Raw genomic sequence first — 22,653 nt, 5'->3', positions numbered from 1 at the left:
TATGGAGGTACCGTTTGTCTTGTTTTTCCATTCACCTTTTGAAGGATACCTTGGTTGCTTCCAGTTTTAGGCAATTATGAATAAAGCTGTAAACAACCATATGTAAGTGTGGATGTGAGTTTTCAACTCATTTCAGTAAACACCAAGGGGCATGACTGATGAATCGTATGGTAAGAGTATGTTTAGTTTAGTAAGAAACCACCAAACTGTTTTCCCAAGAGGCTGCGCCTTCCCATCAGCAATGAACAAGGGTTCCTGTTGCTCCACATCCTCACCAGCATTTGGTGGTGTCAGTTTTATTTTATTTTTTTATTATTATTATTTTTTAGTTTTATTTTATTTTAGCCATTCTCATAGGTGTGGAATGGTGTCTCATTATTGCTTTAATTTGTATTTCCGCAATGACATATGATGTGGAGCATCCTGTCATACACTTATTTGCCACCTGTATATCTTCTTTGGTGAGGTGGCTGTTCAGATCTTTTGCCCATTTATATATGTTTTTCAAATATTTTCTCCCAGTCTGTGGTTTGTCTTTTCATTCTCTTAACAGCGTCTTTCACAGAGCAGCATTTTCCATATGAAGATAGTCAAACTTATCAATTTTTTCTTTCGTGGACCTACACTGCCTTTTAAAACACCAGCGTAGCCAAACAGAACATACCTTGCCGGCTGTTAACCTGGGGCTTAGGGGCTCACGTAGGAGATGTTTCCTAAAGCTAGAATACAAGCCGAAGTGCTGGCCCTGAGGGCCAGGTTGGGGGATGTGAAGAGGTCCAGGGAAAATGTCAGCCAGGTGGTGGCCAGCTCTCTGGTTGGCTGTTTTGTTTTAAGAATAGTTTCAGATTTAGAGAAAAGTTGCAAAGATAGTACAGAGAGTTCCCCTATACCCCATACCCAATTTCCCTCATTATATAATCTTATATTAGTGTGGTACATTTGTCACAACTAAGGAACCAATACTGATACATTATTATTAACTACCGTCTGTTCGTTATTTGGATTTTCTTAGTGTTTCTGATCTAGTTCCCATCCAGGATAGCACATTACATTTGGCCATCATATCTCCTTAGGCTCCTCTTGTCTGTGACAGTTTCTCAGAATTTTCTTGCCCTTGACAGTGTTGAGGAGTACTGGTCAGGTATTTTGCAGAATGCCCCTCGACGGGGACTTGTCTGACGTTTTCCTCATGACTCAACCAGGGTTATGGGTTTTTGAAAAGGAGACCACAGAGGTCATTGCCATTCTCATCACATCATCGGATCAGGGACACCGTCTGGCAACCCTCTCCCCAACCCCTTTTAAAAAGCTCTATTTCACATTTCCAACGTGAGAACTCAGCTCTGCTCAGACCCAGGCAAGGAGCGTTCCTTGGCAGTCGAGGCCGAGGCCCCACTCGTGCTGGCCTGGTCTCTGCCATGCGGACAGTGGGCCCGTCTCAGAGATGCAGGATGGATGACGCAGGTGTCATTGGCTCTACCGCCCGCGCTGTGCGGTTGGAAAGAGACAATAACGTGGGTGGCATGAGAAGGAACCTGCCTTCAGAAGGTGTGTGTGTGGGAAGTATAGTCTGTGCTGGCTCATGCCATCACTCAGGGACACTGGTTCTGGGCGTCCTCACGGGAGGCTGCCCACGTCTCTCCTGAGTCTGTGCTAGGACAGAGTCACTAACCAGAGGTTCCTGAGTCCTGGCAGGCTGACTCCCCTCTGCCTTACCCAACATCCCCTCCACAGTTCCCCCCTCCCTCTCCCCTCCCACTACTGCCAACCGCTTCTTCCCACCCAGCGGCAGGACCAGGGCTTGCACAGTTTGGTTAAACTGCTTCTCTTGTCACTGTGGCAGTAGGTTCACTGGCTGTCAGAGCCGGAGGGAAAGGGCCGGGGTGGGGGGAAGGGGGCGCGGTACTCCAGTAAAGCCTGAGAGCCACTGGCCTGAGTATTTTCAACTAATTTAACAGTGAAAGTCACTCATCTTCCCGGATCAGGCAGCCTTCACTTAGAGCATCAAGACTGGGTTGAGGAGAGGTAGGGCCTCTTTTCTGGGCATCCCAACCCTGTCGCAGGGTTCTCCCCTTACCTTTTGCTAGAGAGAAGCTGGGACCTTTCGTGCTGGGATTCTGGCGTCTCGGGAAAGGGTTTCATGTGATTCAGTGAATTCACCGCTGGGGAGTTTACCTGTTGGTCCAAGAGAAAGTTTCACAGTGTAAGCATGAATCTAATGACATGGGGAAAATGTCTTTGATGTTATTTCTTAAAGGGAAAAAGCCAGCTAGAAAAGTTGGTATGTACATGTGTGGGGAAAAAAATAAATCTAGAGGTAGTCATGACCTTAATGAGGGGCATCACAACATTCTCTTTGGATGGCAGGATGATGGGTAATGTTTGATTTATTCTTTGTGCTTTTCCGTGTTTTCTAAGTTCTCCATATTGAGCCTGTATTACTTTTTAAAGTTAAGAAAAAGTGTTTAAAATGTGATCTGACAGTTCTCCAGAACTCCTTCCTGGCTTTGCTTTCCCTCGTCCCAAAGAGATGCTGGCAGAGTCAGGAGCGATGCATTCATCATGCATGTGGGGGCAGCTCCAGCAGGGTCCTGGAAACCTTGCGTGTCTCCACCCAGGTCTCCTGAGCAGCGATGAAACCCCAGCGGATCTGAGTCGTAGCAGAATGCCCCGCGCTTCTCCCAGAACATGAGAGCACGGGAGGCTTGTGAGCAGCTGCTGCCAGGCCGTCTCCCACTTCCTCGCCATCTTGCTCAGAGGCCGTCATGGGACAGTTTCTCATCACCTCCTATGTTCTAATGAGGGTTAAGGCTTCTTGCCTGCCCCACTCAGGGTATATCCGCCGGCTATAAAATGGCTCAGTGGCTGCATGGAATTGCTACAGGGCGCCCCATCATCCCTGCTGTGGTCACCTGGTCCCTTCTGTTTCAATGACATCCTGTGGCGTGGAGGGCACAGGGAGCTGACAGCTTGGCTACCCTGCCTTTCACTGTCTATGCAAGTAATAAACGGTCTGAATCCATCAGCCTCAACTGGGTCATACGGGATGATGGGAGAACCCTCATCACTGTCCAGTGGCCGGATGCCCATGGGCACCAGCAGTGGCTGACGGTCTCACCCACTGATGACCTCCCGAGGGAGGCTTCTTAACTGGAGAGCAGGGGCACTGTGAACGTGACTGGGAACCAATGACATCTTTATTCTTCCTAACTTCTACCTGAAATTTAACATATCTTTCGAGAATTAAATGTAGACAACACACCACAGTAGAATGGGTGGTACCAGTGACTCCGCCACCAGTAGAAATTACAGATATTTTCAGATCACATTACAGTTGTTGCAGAAATCTTGAAATACTGTGTTCATCACTACTTTGAAATTGTGGTAAATATTGAGCCCCCCAGATCTTATTAATTAATGCATCTGTAAAATGGTATACATATTACTATACCATAACTGTGCTGCTAAAATATTGTGATAACTGCATTTCCATCTTATTGGTTTTATTTGTCATCTTGTGTATTTAGTTTTATCCAAATATGTTTCTCCATCGTCTGGTCACGCGGCCACTTGGTAATGTACGGGTTACTGCTCGGTTTTGTCCTTGGGACACTATCTTTTCTGGCTCTCAGTTTCTTGTCCTTAAAATGACACAATCAGCCTGTTAGAGAATTTCTAAGGGTTCTTCCAGCCACAAAAGTGGTAGGATTATGTGTATGTCATCTCTTTTATTATACACAGCTGAGGGGTCACATGAGGACAGTTGGAACTGGGGGTGTGTACTAACGTTTCTTAACTGGTTCTTTAGCCTTCATAATATTATAGAGAACTTCTAGGAATTTGTCTAGGAAATATGCAAAAATGTATCTTCAAATACTTTTCTAGTGAAACGACCCCCAAACAACCTAAGCATTAAACAACGGGAGATTAAATATATTAGAATAAATCCATATGCTTGAACAGTGACAGCACTGGAATGATGTCATGGCGTCATGCCATGGAAGAGGTGGCATGCTGGACCACTAAGTGAAAACAAAAGCCGTTTGTGATACTTGAAGACTAATATGATTCTATTTTTATAAAAGCATATGGTTGTATATGCATAAAAATATAAAATAATATAATCCAACATATTAATATCGATTATCCTTAAATGGTGGGATTATAGTGATTTCACCTTGTGTTTTTCTGTGTTTTCTAAAATGTATACTATATATATATATATACACACACATACGTGCATATATATGACTAATAAAGAACAATCAGTGTTGTCACTCCGTCTCCGGAAGCGATGGTGGCAGTCCATCGGCTTGGGGAGCTACACCTCCCACCCCCTGCATTTCTATGCGCCAGGCACTAGCAAGGAAACGGTGAGCCCCTGACCACTCACGTTCCTTGTTACTAAAACGAGCCCTCGCTTCAGGAGGTAGGGGCTGAGAGCACGTGCACTGCGGGTCTAAGCCCCCATTCTTTTCCCTCTGCTCCGCCCCACCATGGGGCTGGGGGTCTGGCCCCTCCCTGGCTGCCCTGACGTTCCTCAGGCCCCAGCAGGAGGGTGGGCTCTGGGGCAGCGAGGGGCATGGCTGCCAGTACCTGCAGGCTGGTGGCCTCCTCTGCCCACCAGGCTTCAAACTCTTTCTGCAGCTTCACCTTGGCTTTGTCCATGAGTAGCTGCAAATGCTCAATCTCCACCTTCAGCGCCTTCAGGTGCGTGAACATTGCTTTATACCTGCAGTGGAGTCGGAGAGGAGTCTTGAAAGTCACTGGCAGGGAGGGAGGGCTCTAAAGAGACTGGCGGCGGCAGGGCCTGAGCCTCAGAAGCCTGGCCGTGCAGCCCCGGTGCCTGGGGCTGGGACCTTACAGTTGCCCACCCAGGCCAGAGTATGGCGCCAGCATGTGAGCCCACAGCCAGGTGTTTCTGTCCAGTGGGCCGCGGGGCTCTGTGTGTGACAGGACTAACCCCTCTCCAAGAAGGACAAGTACCATTACTGGGCACTGAAGGGCAGGCGTTGCTCTAGGCCCTTGCCGTCTATAAACTCATTCAATCCTCTTCGCAACCCTATGGGGAAGGCGCTATTATCATCATCTCCCCTTTACAGATGTGGAACCTGAGGCATGGAGAGGTTAAGGAACTTGCTCTACGGCACCGAGCTAATAAACAGCGGAGCCAGGGTTTGAACCCAGGCCATCTGGGGGTGGGGGCAGTGTGACAGGGGGCGCTCAGGGTACATGCCTAGCCAGCCCAGGGGTGGGTGGTGTGTGTTACAGTGACAGCATCGCCCCCTTGAGAGTAAGGAAGGTTTCTTGTTTGGTTTCCCCCAAACGTCTCCGTGGCAGAGGAGATAGCTGTTGAATGCCTAAATGAATGAATGAACTGAGAAGCTTGTACCAGTAATGACCAGATGTCTGTTTATGCTTGAGGTTCCTCGCTCTGCAGGTTAAATCATTCTGGGGCCCTAAATGGCCGCAGGAGGGTCTGATATTCTCTGGACACCTTGCAGATAGGAGCCTCAGGAGAGAAGTGGGGGGAAGGAGGTCCTCCATGGTCATACTTCTGGGCTCCCCTAGAGGGCAGCAGCAGACAAGACTCGCCGCTTCCTGGGCTGCAGCCTGGGCTGGGGCTGCAGAGGCTGCTCTCCCTGCCCGATTCGGGGGTCCCAGCGCTGGAGCCTGGCTGGGCCTTCTGCTCCCCACTCCAGCCTCACCCTGCCTCGGCTTCCTGCATCTCACGACCGCCTGCTGAAAGGTGGCACCTCCTCCAGCTATTTTAGGACCCGCTTCCAGGGTAGCTGCAGGCTTGGGACGGGCGTGGCCACCCTGCCCTGCCCCACAGCTCCAGGTGGCCCCGAGGGGCTGGGGTCACGGTGTGTGTGGCGAAAAGAAAGGGCACCTTCTCTTTTCTTCCTGCAGTTGTGATCGCAGCTTCTCTTCCAGCAGGTCTGGCGTCGAGGGCACGGGTGTGTTTTCTGAGATACCTGGAGAAGGGAGATGCTGATGATTCCCTCCAGCGAGGAAGAAAGGTCAAGGGAGAGTGTGATGTTTAGAGCGGATGACACAGTCATCGTGCGTCCCAGGTGAAAGGGGACCCTGTGAGTCCTTCTGGGGCCTTTGGATGGGCGCCGGCTTTACCCACCTCCTCTGGGTGGCAACCTCTGCGCGGCTGAGAGCCCCAGAGGAGGGTTCCATGATTATGCTCCATCCACTGTCCCTCCCACTGTCCCACATCTGTCACTGGAAGGGAATTCTTCCTTATATCGCTACCAATCCTTTTACCATGGAGTTCACTCGTTTCCTCTTGAGTCCCCAGGGAAGATGCAAAACACCATCTCCCCCTCCTCTGATACTGAGCCCTTCATAAACCAAGAAGGCATCACTGAAACGGCTCACATCTTACTTTGCATCAGCTGAGGTGCCGAATTCTCCAGCCTCAAATCATGTCTCCCGTTTCTGACTTCCCTCTGAAGCAGTGGTTCTAAGCCCGATTAACCCACTGTGCACCCAGGGCTGAGAACCACGCTCAGACGCCCTGCCCACAGGACCCTGGCAAGTCCTAGGTGAGGGCTGCGCCCCCAGACACGCCAGCTGTCACTGCTGGTTGCCGGGTTGCCTGCTCTGGTGGCTTGTGTGCTCGTCTGGAGCCCATCCTTTCCTAGCCTGGTGGGTGGGGTCTGTCTATCTTCCCAGGAGGCTCTCGGTGGTTGTACTGCATTTCTCAGCCTCAGAAGGCGTCTTCGGAGTCATGCAGCCCCACTTTTTACTCTTTGGAGGGGAGACGCTATCACACGCTAGGTGCTTTCTGGACATGATCAGACTTAATCCTTCTGGTACATTGGAGGTATTATTGCTCCCCTTTCACAGATAAGGGCATGGAGGTTCAAAGAGGTTAACCTGCCCAAGGCCGCGCGGCTAACTTGAGGAGCCTGGATCCAAATCCAGGTTTGTCTGGTTGCAAGGCTCTCGATTCAGAAATTCCTCCGATAACATTTCTGAGGATGGTCATCTGCTTTCTCCCCCCATACTGCCGGGGGTGAGGCTGAGTGCTTTACACTGAGCATGCCTCGTTGCGGGCAGCTCTGTTTCCTCTTAATTGGAGCTGAGACCTGCCCCACTAACTTCTTTTCACCTCTCCTTTGGAGCTCTGGAGCAGCACGGTTTGTCCTCCTTCTTAATCTGATGGTTCTTTAAATACTTTAACGGCAACAGCAACAACAACAAAACACCACATGTGCCTGGAGCTTTATTCCCGGGCTGACTCTGCCTAATTCTCTCACCTAAGGGCTCAGTAGTAAGGTGACTTTCTAATCGATCTGAAGTACAGAGCCTGAATCTGGACATCATACTCCAGATAGGCCCGAGAGGGGCAGCGTAGAGAAGAGTTCTCCTAGCCTTGAAAAATTTACGTTCTATATTTCTATAGGAGGTGAATTACTAACAATGACCATTTACCGAGCGCCTTCTATATTCCAGGTTCTGCCAAGTTCTACTAGACGCTGGGCTAGGTGGTCTACTCATCTTATTGCTAATTCTCAAAATAACTCAGCAGGGAAGGCATTACCATCTCATTTCAGTAAGATTCTGAGGCTCAGAGAGGTTGTTGAATAACTCAAAGTCACAGAGCTAATAAGTGGTAGGGCTGGGATGTGAACCCAATTTTTCTGGTTCCAAAGAGCTAGATGTTTATACCAGGCAGCCCCCCAGCACTTTTTTTGTTTCTCAGCAGCTTCGTCATTGTCATGGCCATGTCAGTTTGTCACTGTCTTCTGTTAAGCTTGCGGCCAGTTTACCCACGTTCCTATATTTATGAGTGGTTGTCGAAACGCATTCTATTTCAGTGTGATTATCCTTTTAATCACAAAGGCAACATTTCCCGTTTATTGGGGGCTTAGCCTGCTGAGAGGTCCTTATTCTGGCATGCCTTATTCTTTCCCTTTGGGCTGCTTTGAGGTCGTGATCTAACTCATTGATAAATACGCTAAGCGGATCAGAATTCTGTTCTTTATCTGCCAGGCACCTGTTACCCTCTGTCCCTTGTGTCAAGTGTCTCACCCCTGAGCAAGTGTCTCACTCATAGATACCATAGACTTCCCAGCCGAAGGCTATGCTGTCCCCCATGCTGGTGCATCTTAGTGGCCCTAATGAGCCAAACTGCCTGTCCTCGTCACCCATGGTCCTCCAGGCCTAGGCACCGGAAGCCCCTAGAGGGCAGGGACTGGTCCCTCTGCTCTTTGTATCTCCCCAGTGCTTTGTTTGTTCAGACTCCGCGTCCAGGGTGCCCTCAATGCTGCCCGTGCTCACTGGCCCTTGTCCTCTCTGGGAGACGTCAGACCTGATAAACTGAAGGAAGTATCTCAACACCAAACTGATAACGGTAGGACTTGAAATAGAATATTTCCTTTCCTAATGGTTTCAGAAATGGACACATGTATCTCCGAGTCTGTTAAAAAAGAAAAGCTGTGGCTCTCCTTTGTCCTTTTAACACTTTTTGATCCCATACCAAGGAACCCCCTGAGAGATGCAGTGAAGACCCTGCTCTGGGGTGACGGCTGGGCCAGTGAGGAAACTGAGGCCAGATCAGGTAGGACCTTGAGGGCCTGGAAAGGACGTTGGCTTTGAGAGAGCTGAGAGGCTGGAGGGCGTTGCGGGGAGGAATGGTGTGATCTGTTCCTCTGATAGCCAAGCCAAGTAGTTGCTTTGCTGGTCAAGACAGAGCTGCTCCAAACTGAAGCGTAGTTAATGTGAGGTGGCGCCAGGGTGGTGAAAGGATCTGGGAAAGAAAGCTGGGGCAAGGGAGCTTGGGCAGCCAGAATGAGGGCACAGCGTACCCCCAAGACACAAGCTACCCGCGTTGCCATGACAACCAAAGGGGCCTCTCGCCAGAGTGATGTCTGCTGAGTGAAATGCATTGTGCCCTCACCAGGAGACGGCCCTGGCTGCCCCTGCTGCTTCCTGCGGCTTGGCTGATCAGCCCTCTCTCGAGAGAAAGAGGGGCTGGGAACTCAAAGGGAGCCAGACAAAACGACTGAGCAGGAACAGAGGAAAAGGGAGTACGTAAAGGGCAGTTGCGCTTTGCAGGTCCCCATGCCCGCCGGGACTGTGGCCAGGGACAGAAGCTCCAGTCACCTGACAGGAGGCACAAGGAGTCCTCCTTTCAAGCACAGGACTCTGGCTGGGATGGGAGCACTGAAGGTCATAGCCCCGAGTGGCCCATGAGGTCACGCTGTGAGTCTGTGTGGGCAGCTGTCTCCCACACAATACAGAAGCGAAAAAGAAGGGCTTCATTCCAGCGGCTGTAGATCTGAATGTCACACACGGAGGAAGCCCTGAGCAGTCAAATAGTAACTGGAACTTACAAGGGCGTGGTGACTCAAGGGCACACACATCTCAGGCTGACCCCACCTCTGATGTGTCAGGTGTTTGGAACCAGCAGCACAAGAACAAGTGGGTGCTTGCTGGGAAGGCCAGCCTCCTGTGGGTCCCCTCATACCTGGCATGATTTCAGGGTCACTGGAAAGACCACTGTCCCTTCTCTTCCCACCTCCCCATACCCTACACACACACACCCACACACCCCCCAAAACTCTCCTACAGTCAGTAAATGTCTGAAATGCGTAGAATCTCATTTCTTTCATGCACTGGCTGTCTACTGGGGGTGCACCTGAGAATCACCTGAGGTGCCTGTAAAAGCAGAGACTGCGGGCCCTACCCCAGGCGTTCTGAGTTAGGATTTGATGGTAGGTTCCCCCGTGATTCCGACGCTCGCCCCTTGTTAAGAAACACCGTTCAAGGCTCTGCGTCCAGTTTCAGTGCAAGTACTCCATGCAGGAGTCCCTGAGGATGCAGGACCTGCAGGGCTTCCTATAGGATGCTATACGGGGGCCAACATGGCCCTTTGCCCCCCGCCCACCTTCCAGACCTTGGGAAGCCACTGTGGGGCAAAGGAGCTCAGGGGTTTGAAGCAAGGAAGTCACACTCTCTGTAGGGCTGGGCTGCCTGCACTTGGCCCTTGCAGGTGGTGGATCTCTGAATAACGATATCCACCACGTGGCTGCTCTGTGGCCCTTATATCACAAGCCCATCACAGATGGGGAAACTGAGTTCTGACAGGGGAAGTCATCTTCCCCGGGATCACACCACTGGTAAAAAGAGCTGGAGTCAGGACCCAGCTCTGTCTGACATCAAAGCGGTGCTATTTCCCTTGCAAGCGACTGGCATAATGAAGGCAGCCACGGGGCAGATCACTGAGGTCGGTATTGACTCGTCCTTGGTATCTGAAGGTGATGCTCTTTTCCATGAATGCCTTTCAGGTGCGGGGCCGGGGCTGACAAAAAGCCTCAGTCTCCCCCCCGAGTGCCAGCCTGTGCAGACTGCCCTTTCCTAACCGAAACCACGGCCTGCACGCTGCTCCCACCGGGTATCTGCAGCTCGCCTGATGGGTGCGAGGGGCTTCGCTACCCACGTTCCCCACGGGAGCCTGGCCCCCCCAAGGCAGCCCCCAGAACACCCGGAGCCAGCCTGCTTGTCTCCTTAACTGTGTGTTAGGAATCCTAAGGAAGGCGGTATTGACGTTTCCAACCAGGCGCCAGCCGAAAGGGGCCCTGTGGTCTTCCAAGGAGCCAAGGCCGGTGCCCTGCGCGGGAAAGGCCGTGAATTATGTGGCTCTACCGTGGCAGACGAGACAGCAGAGCCACGGAGGCCTTCCAGCAGGTGGCCTTAGCTGTCCAGCTACGGATTCGCTCCCTGAACACCCACTCTGGGCCTCCTTGGGCTACACTGTCTCACAGAGCCCAGATCACAGCCTCCCCTTGCTTCCGAAGTCAAAGTGTCTGTTCTACCCAAGATGGATGATGTCAGTAGCTCAATGACCACAATGGTCAGCAGCTCAGAGGCAAAGATTCTGGCTTCCCGATCAGACCATTTCCTGTTTCATGGCTCAAATGTATTGCCAGCTGGAGCGATCACACGCTGACAGGTGCTTAGGGCCACCATGCCTCCTGGTGTTGATTTTGTGAAACACCATCGCTGTCCGCAGCAGGCTCGGACTCAAGGGCGTGGTGAATACCCTGCGGACCCAGGGCTCAAGTCATTGCTCAGGTCCCCACTCACCACTGCTGTCCTACCCGCAGGGAGTATGGGGCGCTCTCCAAGAGCACAGTTGGCCCAGCTTTAGCACAATCAAAATCCTTCCCCATGCCGGTTTGGAGCCTGGACTCTGCCCATGGAAGGCCAGCTGCGTCCCTTCCCTCCTGAGTAACTGCCTCTGCGTCCACTCCGGGCCTCTCTGCCCATGACCAGACCCCTGGGATGGTGGCCTCTCTCCTTCGGCATCACTCCCCTCCACTGCATTCCCGGAGGAGGATGCGGCCCACACAGAGGGTCAGTGTGGACTTGCAAGCGATACAAGGGAGACCCCAGGAGCATCCCGCATTCCCAGGAAAGATGCTTCTCGTCTCTTTACTTACTTCCCGACCACGATCACCTCTGCTCAAATGGGAGCTCTCTCCTTCCCCCAGCTCTCCACAGTCCTTTCTGCTGGGACCCCAGCCCCATCTCTGCGTTCCAGTCGGCATTCTCTGGGCGCAGCCACTCAGAGCCTGGCACCTCCTTCTGAGGCTCCTGGTACCCTCTCCCCACCCCCTTCAGAGGCAGGCCTGTGCAAAGGCTGCTCCTGCCTGCGTCCAGCCCACTGAGGCCTCCTCACTCCTCAGAAGTGTGCCGACATTACTGAACTCAGGGTTTCTCTACAAGCCCAAGTCCGTCGGCAATTCTACCCTCTTGTCACTTTTGCCTCACTGACCAGTGGTGGCCACATTTCTTAATCTCAGTGGCTTTTCAGAGAGACATTAGCAGGTAGCTTGGCATCCCTAAAACCCAGCTATACCCTTGTCACACTGGACCCAGCGAGTCTGGAGTGTTCTCAGGATACCTATGACCTGTTGGGGAGGGCAGTTTTCCCCACACCTGTGAGGGTGAGCACAGGCCTTCCTCCTGTGAAAACCTCTAATGATAATGATTAGTGGGGTTTGGTCAATTCTCTTGATTGGCTTGTAAAAGAAATTTTAGGACTTCTAGGAATTGAACTGAGAATCCTTCATAAAATCATCTCCCTCCACTTTTGGACAACTTATCTGCTACTAGGCAATTTGTAAGCCAATCTGTTCATTTGGCAAAATTTTGTTGTATTTCGGAGTCAAAAGTGAGGTCGGAAACAGACTACACAGTAGAACTGGCACATTTTCAAAGTGAGGTGGCAAGAGTGGGCAGACAACCAAGATGCGCACATTGACGTTAGAAAAGGGCCCAAAGAAATTTCTGGAGATTTTTTTTAAAGACCCTAGTAGTTTGCCTTCAGCCCACCTTATCCGCTTCACTGGGGGGAATGTGTGTAGAGATCCTTCCCAAGGTAGGGAGAGGGCTTGAAGGAGACAGCTCAGAAAGGTTGATGAGAACTCTTGGGAATCTGTGTGTTTGTGGTGTGGTATGTGTGTGCGCATGGCGTGTGTTTGTGTGTGTGCACGGTGTGTTGTGTGTGTGCATGGTGTGTACCGTGTGTGTGCACGGTGTGTTGTGTGTGTGCACGGTGTGTTGTGTGTGCGCATGACGTGTGTTTGTGTGTGTGCACGGTGTGTGCTGTGTGTGCACGGTGTGTGCTGTGTGTGCACGGTGTGTTGTGTATGCACGGTGTGTTGTGTGTGTGTGTTGTGGACAGAACTGTGACTCCCCTCAAGAACTCTAGAGGGTGGGGCATGTGATGCTGGGTGAGAAGGAAGAGCAGAGTGGCTGCCATTTCTGTGGCAAAAGCATGGGCTCCAGCATGGAGGAGAGCCAGTTAGGGTCACCTGAGATCAGAGGCATGCTGGCAGATGTGTCACAACCAGCTCTCTGGAGAGAAAAAGCCCTGATTTGTAGTGTTTGCCAGTGTTTGTGGTGTGACTGATTTCACGCCACCAGCATGGTGCTCCCGAATCTGGAGCTGGGAGGAGATGCCCATGGTCAGTGCTCGTGAGCCAGAGTGAGCGGGGTCCAGCACAGCACTCAGACCCTCCGGCACGCCACTTAAAACCTAGATCCCTTTTAATAAAGCCACCTGGAGGGACCTTAGGAGAAACAAACCTGGCGGTGGACTACAGGAAGCCTGGGAGAGCTGGGCCTGTTCCTTTTGCTTCTCCAAATCCACTCTCCGCCCTCTCCTCTTCTGCTCCTCACCCCAGGAGCCTGGCTGCTAGAACAGTGGGCTTCCTTGCCCTCCGCCCTCTGGCTGGACTCAGCCGATGGGGAACGTGGGCAGGGACTGGAGCATGGGAGGAGACAGGCTGAGGTATTTCTTTCCCCAGACATCTCTGTAGAGGCCACGAGCTGGATGCCCTGCTTTACTGAAGGTCACAGCTCCTATCAGACGGCCAGAGCCTTTTTGCACAGCCATTACTTTTTTTTTTTTAACATCTTTATCAGAGTATAATTGCTTTACAATGGTGTGTTAGTTTCTGCTGTATAACAAAGTGAATTGGCTATACGTATACATATATCCCCATATCCCCTCCCTCTTGCGCCTCCCTCCCACCCTCCCTATCCCACCCCTCCAGGTGGACACAAAGCACCGAGCTGATCTCCCTGTGCTATGTGGCTGCTTCCCACTAGCTATCTAGTTTACATTTGGTGGTGTATATATGTCCATGCCACTCTCTCACTTTGTCCCAGCTTACCCTTCCCACTCCCTGTGTCCTCAAGTCCATTCTCTAAGTCTGAGTCTTTATTCCTGTCCTGCCCCTAGGTTCTTCAGAACCATTTTTTTTTTTTTTTTAGATTCCATGTATATGTGTTAGCATACGGTATTTGTTTTTCTGTTTCTGACTTACTTCACTCTGTATGACAGATTCTAGGTCCATCCACCTCACTACAAATAACTCAGTTTTGTTTCTTTTCATGGCTGAGAAATATTCCATTGTATATATGTGCCACATCTTCTTTACCCATTCATCTGTCGATGGACACTTAGGTTGCTTCCGTGTCCTGGCTATTGTAAACAGTGTTGCAGTGTACATTGTGGTACATGACTCTTTTGGAATTATGGTTTTCTCTGGGTATATGCTCAGTAGTGGGATTGCTGGGTTGTACGGTAGTTCTATTTGTAGTTTTTTAAGGAACCTCCCTACTGTTCTCCATAGCTGCACAGCCATTTCTGTCTTCAAGTTTCATAACTGCTCATTCCCTTGCCCTCTTAGGCCTGATGCTTCCTGCCTTGCTGCTGTTATTACCTCTGGGGTACTGCGATCTCCTTTGTGGTTTCCCTACCCTCTGCTCACGCCTTTGTCAACAGGACTTTATTCAACTCTCTTCACAATAGCTAATTTGAGTAGTGCCACTTGCTTCCCGTTTGGACCCTGACCTGTACAGGTAAGCAACTGTCCGAACGAGGTGCATTCCCTCGAGACAAGGAATGTGTGGGTCAGGGGCCTCCAGGGACCCGTGGAAGTACCCCGAAAGAGCAAGAGTCATCTTTGAACATTTGCTGGGCCCAGAGAGCACAAAGCTGTGTTACAATGGTACCAGTTCAGTGTGATCTTTACCAACTGCCTTTCCTCCCTTCCTTCTTCTCTCCAACTCCTTCTGGGGAAACAGCTTAGCAAGTGAGTTAGAGAGAGAAGAAGCTGACCATGTCCCTCTCTTTCTGGTGGTTGGCCTTAGCTGGGGAAAGGGAGGGAAGTCTTTTCTTTCAGTGAAATTTGAACTATTGAGACTCTAGTTACAATATAGAATGACCATTGTGAGTTCCTGTCTTTTTTGTTGTTGTTTGTTTTGCTGGTAATTAACAATGAACAATTGAGTTACTGGGCTGCCCAGTTTCTTCCAGGGGCAGGAGAAGAACTCTCTCCATTGTGAGGATTTATAGAAACAGGGGGAGAGGAATAAAAAGCAGCCTTCACAGGCCCTTCCCCTGTATTGTTCAACACGCAGGCAGACCATCTGCAGCTGTTAGTCCCTCCCAGAGAATACAAGGCACCTGGAGGAGAAAATGAATGGCGGTAAACTTTCCATTTTCCTCTTTAAGTAAAATGATCCTGACATGAACGGTAGTGAGGAAAATGAAGATGAATTGGGATTGAATTGGGATTCACTTTTTACTACCACTTCTACCAACACAATGATTCCACGAGAACAGTCATTTGTGTTTGATTTCTGAACCGTTGGAATCTAGTCCTTCGTAGAAATTATTATAAACCATTACAAACACAAAAAAATATTCGAAGAATGATATAATAACAATAGTATTTTGGATAATCTAAAAATCAGCAGTTTGCCACAGCTGCCTTAGACTTGGGCTTTGTTTGGAGCTAGAACGGTTCAGAATTGGTGGAGGCCTCCTTTGTGCCCTCCCCTAGCCCCTCCCTCCCTCCCTGAAGGTAACATCACTGTCCTGATGGAGCTCCATAGCCTTCCCTTCGTGCTTTTATATTCGCACTCTGTGTCTTTCGTGCCCTGTAAACATTACTTAGCCATTTCTTGACTTAAGGGGTGGCAGAGTGTTCTCTTTATAACCGTTTGTCGGACTGTGCACCTGTACTTGTGTGTTTTATGAATCTTTCATGTCCAAAGCTCCCATTCCCTCCCCCCCGACAAAAACTATTGAAAATTTTGGAATTTACACAAATGGTATGGGTCCATACATATCCTTCAGCAATTTTCTTTCTTTCAATCACCATTGTGTTTTTGAGACGTATTCACACTGCTACACGTAAATCTAGTTTATCCATGTTGAATTCTCTGAGGTGTTCCACTGTATGACTGTATCACAGCTCTCGCTCCCTTATCCACCCCCTACGGGGGACCTTTGCGTGGTCTCCTGTCTTGGTTCTTGTTCGTTTGACTGTCTGCTATGATAAGAACAATGCTGCCAGGAGTGCCCCCTCGGGCACACATGTGACACCATCTCAGGTATATGTTCCTAGGCGTGGAATTGCCAGGTGGTGGAGGTTGCATATCTTCTAGATATTGCAGATTTCAGATATTGCCAGATTCATCCCCAATGGTTGGTCACAGACTTTATCTATACAATTCACTTCTCCCTGCTTCTCTTTTCCTTTTCTTTATTTATATGGAAATTGCTCTGCTCTGCTCTCTGGGTGTCCCCTGCCCGCAGCTCTCCGTACAACAGTGCCCTCATGGTTTTCTGAATAGACATCAGTATTTTCAGAGCAACACTTAGAGCTTTATGTTGGTTATTTGGAACACAAAGCACCCATCGTTTGTATCTGAGCACAGACGACCCTGGTTTCTTGTTGGTAGGTCTTCCCCAAACTCATCATCAGCTTCCTTGGGGATTTAGGAAGGTCTTACCCAGCTCCACTATGCTTGCAACAGAATAGGTCCTGCAAAACAGTAAGAACTTTTCTGGGCTGAGACTGGCCAAACACAAGAGAGCACAGATGGAGGAGCCGGCCGTGGTATATTTTATCAGATACATTTTTGCAGGTGAAGTCAAGAGGTTACAATTTTGTCTACTGTGTTTGATTGTTATGGACTGTGTCCCCTCCAAAATTCACATGCTGAAATCGAATCCCTAATGTGATGGTATCTGCAGGTGGGGCCTTTGGGAGGTGATTGGGTCATGAGGGTGGAGCCCCCATGAATGAGATTAGTGCCTTTCTAAGAAAAGACCAGAGAGCTGGCTCGATCTTTCCAGCACAAGTGGACACAAAGAGAAGCCGGCAGTCTGCGCCCAGGAGAGGGACCTCACCAGAACCTGCCTCTGATCTCAGGCTTCCAGCCTCCAGAACTGTGAGAAATAAATCTCCATTGTTTATCAGCCACCTAGTCTGTGGTAATTTGTTACAGCAGTCCCAACTGATGGAGACATTGGTCAAATGCCTAATTCACTCAAAGCAGCACATATGGTTTCTGCATATCTGCACAATGAAAAATGTGGCTCTGGCAACTGGTAACAGGATCATCAGTGTTCAAGTGCTCAAAGGAATAGACAGCCCCTTCCTGGGGCTTGATGTATTTTTGCAAAGAAGAGTGATTTATAGAACCTGTGAGCAAATGTGGGTAGAGAGACGTGGTGACTGGGGACCATGGTGACCTCCACCAGTTATGCCTACTCATGTTGGTAGCCCAGGACTGTGGTAGCTCTGTGGCCAGGGGCTCTGCCCACTGCCTGGGCATTTGGTTCCCGACACCCAGAGTCACAGTTCATGACAATTCACTGAGCATCTACTTTGTCCTCGGCTCCATCACATATACACCTCGCTCAGCACTGAGATCAGTCCTGGGGAGTAGGGGTTCTTCTTCCCTTATGGACACGGAAATGCAGGAAGGTTAATGGGCCAAAGTCCCATGACTAGCGAATGGCAGAGGCACCCTCAAGCAGGGTTCTCCTGACTCTAGAGCGAGTGCTCTTTTTACTAACCCATGGTCGCAGTTCAAGACTCACCCCGGGGCTGATGCCCACAGCCTTCCATTCTCCAGAACGGCTGCTGAGGGAGTCGGAACTCCTCCAAGGGTCTGGAGCCTTGGCAACTGGGAACTGGGCAGGGAAATGGGGTGGGGACTCCTTATGACTCCCAGCCTCCATCTTGAGCCTGGAAATTTGGCCAAGGACCTTGTGTCACCGAAGCTGACCCTATATTCACAAGCACCTGTGGATTAGCATCGGCTCAGGTGGTGAGACTTTATCACTGGTCTTACAGAGCCACCTGAGTCCTTTTGGAACCAGCTGAGATGCCATCTCAGCCTCTGGGGCAGCTGCTTCCTTTTCTTTCTCCCTTACTCCAAAGGGTCGGCATTTAGATCATTCATTTCAGGTAGGATGAGAACATCTCTAACCCACCCAAGCCCTCGCATGTCTCCTCGCCAAGGCTGTGAGTGTTTTCTGCATGTCTTAAGGAACTCTGTATCCACAAAGAGATACAGTTGTGGCACTTGACGGCTGAGGAGGGTTAGAGTCATTTGTTCATTCAACCAGGGATCTGTAGACGTCCGCTAAGCCCCAGGGACTGTGATGGGCTGTTGGGCACAGGATATCATTTAATCCAACCACCCCCATTTTACAGATGTTGGAACCTAGGCACAGAGTCCCTTAGCTGGTGAATCTTTAAGGCAAAAATCGGATCCCTTAGATATCACTGATTTATTCAGCTAACACTTAGGGAGGACCTTCTGTGTGCCAATCACTGTGCTTGTGGCTGGGGGAGAAGGATAAAAGACTGAGTAATTACTATACAAGTGACAAGTTCTCTTATAGAAGCATATGCAGAGTTCCGTGTGAGCCCAGGGGAAACTGAGATAGCTCTGGGGAAGGGAAGCTTGGACTGTCTGCCTTTGGAAATGTCTCAAAAAGAGCTGCAAGTTCCGAAGGGAGGAAGATGTGTTCAAAGCTCAGAACCTTTTCTTCAAGCAAAGGCTTAATGACAAAAAGAGAAACAGAAGTTGCTTTGGTTGAACCAGGTGAAAATCCTGGGGTCCTGCCATTTGCACCCTGGGTCCCCTCACCCTCACCCTGTGGTCCCAAAGGGGCCACAGGTGGCCCAAATGGGTCCCCTAGAGCCCATTTTGAAAACCACTGGGCTGGCTGATGCCGGGAGGGTTGCTCCAGTTGTCTCCATCAGTGGTTCCTCCCCTCATCCTGGAATTCCTGGTCTCATACTGGGTGCTCAGTCTAGTCTGCTGAATAAATTGATGACAGCCTGGCCTTTTGCTTTCTCTCAGATTTGTGGCTCCCGGGCTCAGAATTCCAAAAAGCATTTCAAGACTCAGGCTTAATTTTCCACCACACGGGAGAAGGTGGCAGTGGTGGTGGCCTGTCTTTGGAGAATGGCAGGGACGCCACAAGAGGTCACTGCAGGAACACCGTTCAGGAGAAGAGAGCTCCTCAGAGCGCTCTAAGCTGGAACAATGAGGTAGAACAGGGAGCCTTCAGGGTCAGTGCCTCTGTCGACCCTCATTAAGGCCCTGCTGGGATTCAGCGCTGTCACTGCCGGCTCTTCAGGTCAGGTAGCGTGTACTACCCGGTGGTAATCCAAGGGCCCCACGAGGCATTGCAGCTACAGTGGCCTGTTCTCAGGGGTCGCTTCTGCGTGCCATGTGGTCAGCGTGGGACTCCCCGGGCAGCCCCAGATTTCGCTGGGCAGTGTCTGCAGCAGGTTTACCCAGAGATGGCCAGGAGTCCTCAACCCCTCCCTGGGCCTGGGCTGCAGGCGTGTGTACCCGGAGGAATCACCCAGTGCAGGGGCCGGGTGAAGGCTTGGGTGAGGGGGGTCTCCAGGGTGGTACAGATTATTTACTCATCAGTCAGGTAGCAAATGCTGAGGAGTTCGAGCTACCGCCTGGGGCTTTCTTTTCCTAAAAGGCCTCTTTGACCAAGACTTCCTTGCTCAGAAATGCTCAGTGGCTCAACTGCCTGTGAGAGAAATCTTTGGATTCAAGGCTCTCAGTGAACTGGCCCAGCTCACTGTGTTAGCCTTTTTCTGGACTACTTCATATCAACTCCCCACAAAGCACAAAACAAACACATACCACACACACACACACACACACACACACACTGTATACACCCCCCCACATACATATACATACACATCACACACACACTAAATACACATACATCCCCTTCATACATACATATCACACACACACACACACACACACACACACCTCGAATCAGCCTTCCCCCCACTCCCCACCCCAGCACACACACGACAACTATCCCCTGCTCCCACCCTCCTCTCTGTGGTTCTGACTCCTGCTTATTCTTCAAGGCTCAGCTCAGGCCCATGGCCTTGGTGACACCCCCCAGGGGCCACTGTCTCTGTTAAGATCCTGGAGCTCTGATGGTCTGTCCCTCTCACCTGCCACATTTCACACGCTACTTGGTAGTGCGATGGGCCTTTTGAATTTTAATCACAGGCACGTGGTAGAATTTTGATTGTGAGCTGCAGGAGATCCAGGCCCTGATCAAATATTGCTTGGAAGAGACACCTGAGAGAGAGGGCACAGCTCCCGTTCCTGGGATGGCTTCCTGGGCTCGCCCTGAGCTGTGAGGCCGTCAGAAAGCAGGGTTCCTGGAGTACATCACCTCTCAGTGAGTTACGCGCTAATGTCAGGCCTCTCGCTTTTACAGAGGGTCAATGCGAGAATCATCTCGTGGAACATTTCAGTATCTTTTGTAAAACTGCAGTTGACGACATCATTCACTATGTCACTCAGTGTCCTTTACACAAAGGTCCCCACGATAAATTCTGGTCTGTGTTTAGTTCCAGAAGACATTTTATTTCTGCAGATAAATTAGTTAGTATGCTTCCTGTGGTCAGAAAATGAAAACTGTGTAACTCTGGGTACTCCTCTTTCTGCTCGGTGGCTAGATAAGACAGAGTCGGATTTATTGCCTTGTGTTGTAATCCGCTCAGCTGTGGGCTCCGAAAGCACTTACTCCTTCTACTTCTTTTAAATGGACTTATTTTATGTTCAAATGTCTCATTCCACTTTTGCAAGATGTGTGAGTCTGGGAGTCATCTGGGGAAGCACTGACTTGGCCTGTTTATTGCCTGTGCTGGCTGCCGGGGGTACAGAGATTAACTTGACTGCCCCCAGCTTTCCAGGAGCTCACATTTTAGAGTGGAGAATAGCTATGGAAATAAATAATTACAAAACAAGGCTAAAGGACAAAGCAGACTGGCGAGAAGCGGGTGGGCAAGGCTGCATGAAGGAGGTCAAGGCCAACTTGGTTTGGGGCTACAGTAGGAAGAGGTCAGTGGGTAGAATAATACATATGTCTAAATCCGGAATTAGATAAAGAGTTATCTTTTTAATGTATATATCCCCTTGGGCTGGCTATGCACCCTTCGAGGGCAGGCACTGAATCCCTGTCCCTCTGTGGACTCTATAGTGCTCAGCCTGGGGCTGAGGGCCGTGCGGTGTGGTGGTTACAGCACAAGCTCTCAAGCTGCATCTGCATTTGCATCCTTAGCTGAGCAAAGCTGGGTAGGTTCACCTTAACCCCTTTGGGCCTTAAGTAAAGTGAGGATAATAGTAGTACCTCCCGCATGGGGATTTTAGGAGCTTCAAAGAGGGAAATACAAGGAAAGAGCTTAGAGCCATGGCACATGGGGAGGTACTCAAGAAACGTCTGCTGATTAGTCCCCGCTGCATCACTGACAACACTTTACCACGTTGGGGAGCTAGCACAACAGAGAGGGAAAAACACACACAGCTGAATTCAGCAAAGCACTCTCAACTCAGCCAGCTCGATCTAGTTCAGTTAGTATCACTTCCAAATGATGCTTCATTGAAAAATAATAGTTTTATTGTTTCCTGATATCGTGTGCGGGAGTCAGCCCTGCTCTAAGTCCACCAGTAACTTGTTTGTTGATGATATTCTTAGAACCGGTCATTGATGATTTTCTTAAGAAACCCACCCCCTCCAGCTCTGGCTGTCACATCAAGGGGGCCCACTGGGCCCAATTCTTCTCTTGCCCCACTGTCTCCGTCGGTTTCCCTGGTCACTGCCTTTCAAAAGGACCAGGGTCCCTTGGGTGGGCAGTGAACGCAGGCAGAGCCATGATGTGGATTTTCAGCTGGGAAGGGGAGTAGAAGGCTTCTTAAGAGCAAAGGTGCTCATGCACAGAATGGGCCTTTCCGTAGGTGCTTCTCTGTGTGCCAGTGGCATGGTGGGAAATGGTTAACAACCAGCTCCCTGGGAAAGAAAGCCCCAGTTTATAACAGTATTTGCCCTTGGTGTAGATACTCCCACTGTGGCTGATTTCAAGCTGCCAGTGGGATGTCACTGAGGGTGGAATTGGGAAGAGAGGCACAGAAGCACACCGTGAGACAGCGTGTCCAGGACACAGACGCAGTCATTGTAAATAACCTCATGAGCAGAGATAGCAGTAAAATGTGGTAAATGAATCAGGAAGTGATACATTTTGAGTGTTCCCCAAATTCCTGACAGGCTGACATGCTCTCCACTGGAGCCGGCCTTCTTTCATCAGTCTGCTGTCTCTTCCACACGGGCCTCTCACCTCACCATTAAGTATGCTTTACGAGATTACACTTCTGCAAATTTTCTTGGCCGTATGTCTACTTATACAAGCAGAGACATATTCTTATGCAAAATACACGAGAAAACTTCTCCTGCTCAGACTTGCTTATTACTCCTGACCCCCCCAACCCCCCAAAACCCCAAACTCAACCAAGTGACCCCACCTGCACTTTCATGGAAACTTAGGAACATGTAGGTAAAAGAAAGAAATAATATCAAAGGGAATACTTGAAGTGGAGGGTGAGGGAAAGTAGGGAGGAGAAGAAACAGACAAAGAAACAGAACAGAAAGGGGGAAGGAACCGCAGCACAAACCCGCAGAAATGGAAGGGTGAGACCAGGTGTAGTCACTGCCTCATCCCTGTACTGAAGCCCAAACTACAGGACGTCAGGAAGCCAAATACACCGAGCGAGTTGTTTTTGTTCTTACAGGAGCCATGGGTCCTGGCCTGCAGCCCCAAGGCTAGTCTGAAGGGCAAGGGTTAAGGCAGGAAATGGCGCTGGAAATAATCTGCTGCATTGAGAGCTTTCTCTCAATGAGAAGAAGGCCCTTCTGAAATGTGTCCCTTGGGACACATGTGCACCGGCGGGTCCACAGCCCCATCAGACAAGCTCCTAAGG

The 22,653-nt window shown here is 50.2% G+C and overlaps 1 protein-coding gene across 1 annotated transcript in view; it reads right to left on the bottom strand.

Moving 5' to 3' along the window:
* KIF6 (kinesin family member 6) overlaps positions 1–22,653 on the bottom strand; it is a gene marked incomplete at both ends in the record, with an annotated part of 383,803 nt that overhangs the window by 10,317 nt on the left and 350,833 nt on the right. The window contains 3 exons of the mRNA XM_082663489.1: positions 2,078–2,175; positions 4,597–4,732; positions 5,894–5,978. Coding sequence (XP_082519615.1) covers positions 2,078–2,175; positions 4,597–4,732; positions 5,894–5,978 — 319 coding nt within the window. The remainder of the gene's footprint in view (positions 1–2,077; positions 2,176–4,596; positions 4,733–5,893; positions 5,979–22,653) is intronic.

This window comes from Grampus griseus, assembly GCF_964374135.1.
Source record: "Grampus griseus genome assembly, chromosome: 10".
Lineage (NCBI taxonomy): Eukaryota > Metazoa > Chordata > Mammalia > Artiodactyla > Delphinidae > Grampus > Grampus griseus.
This window is presented reverse-complemented; position numbering and strand designations above follow the sequence as displayed.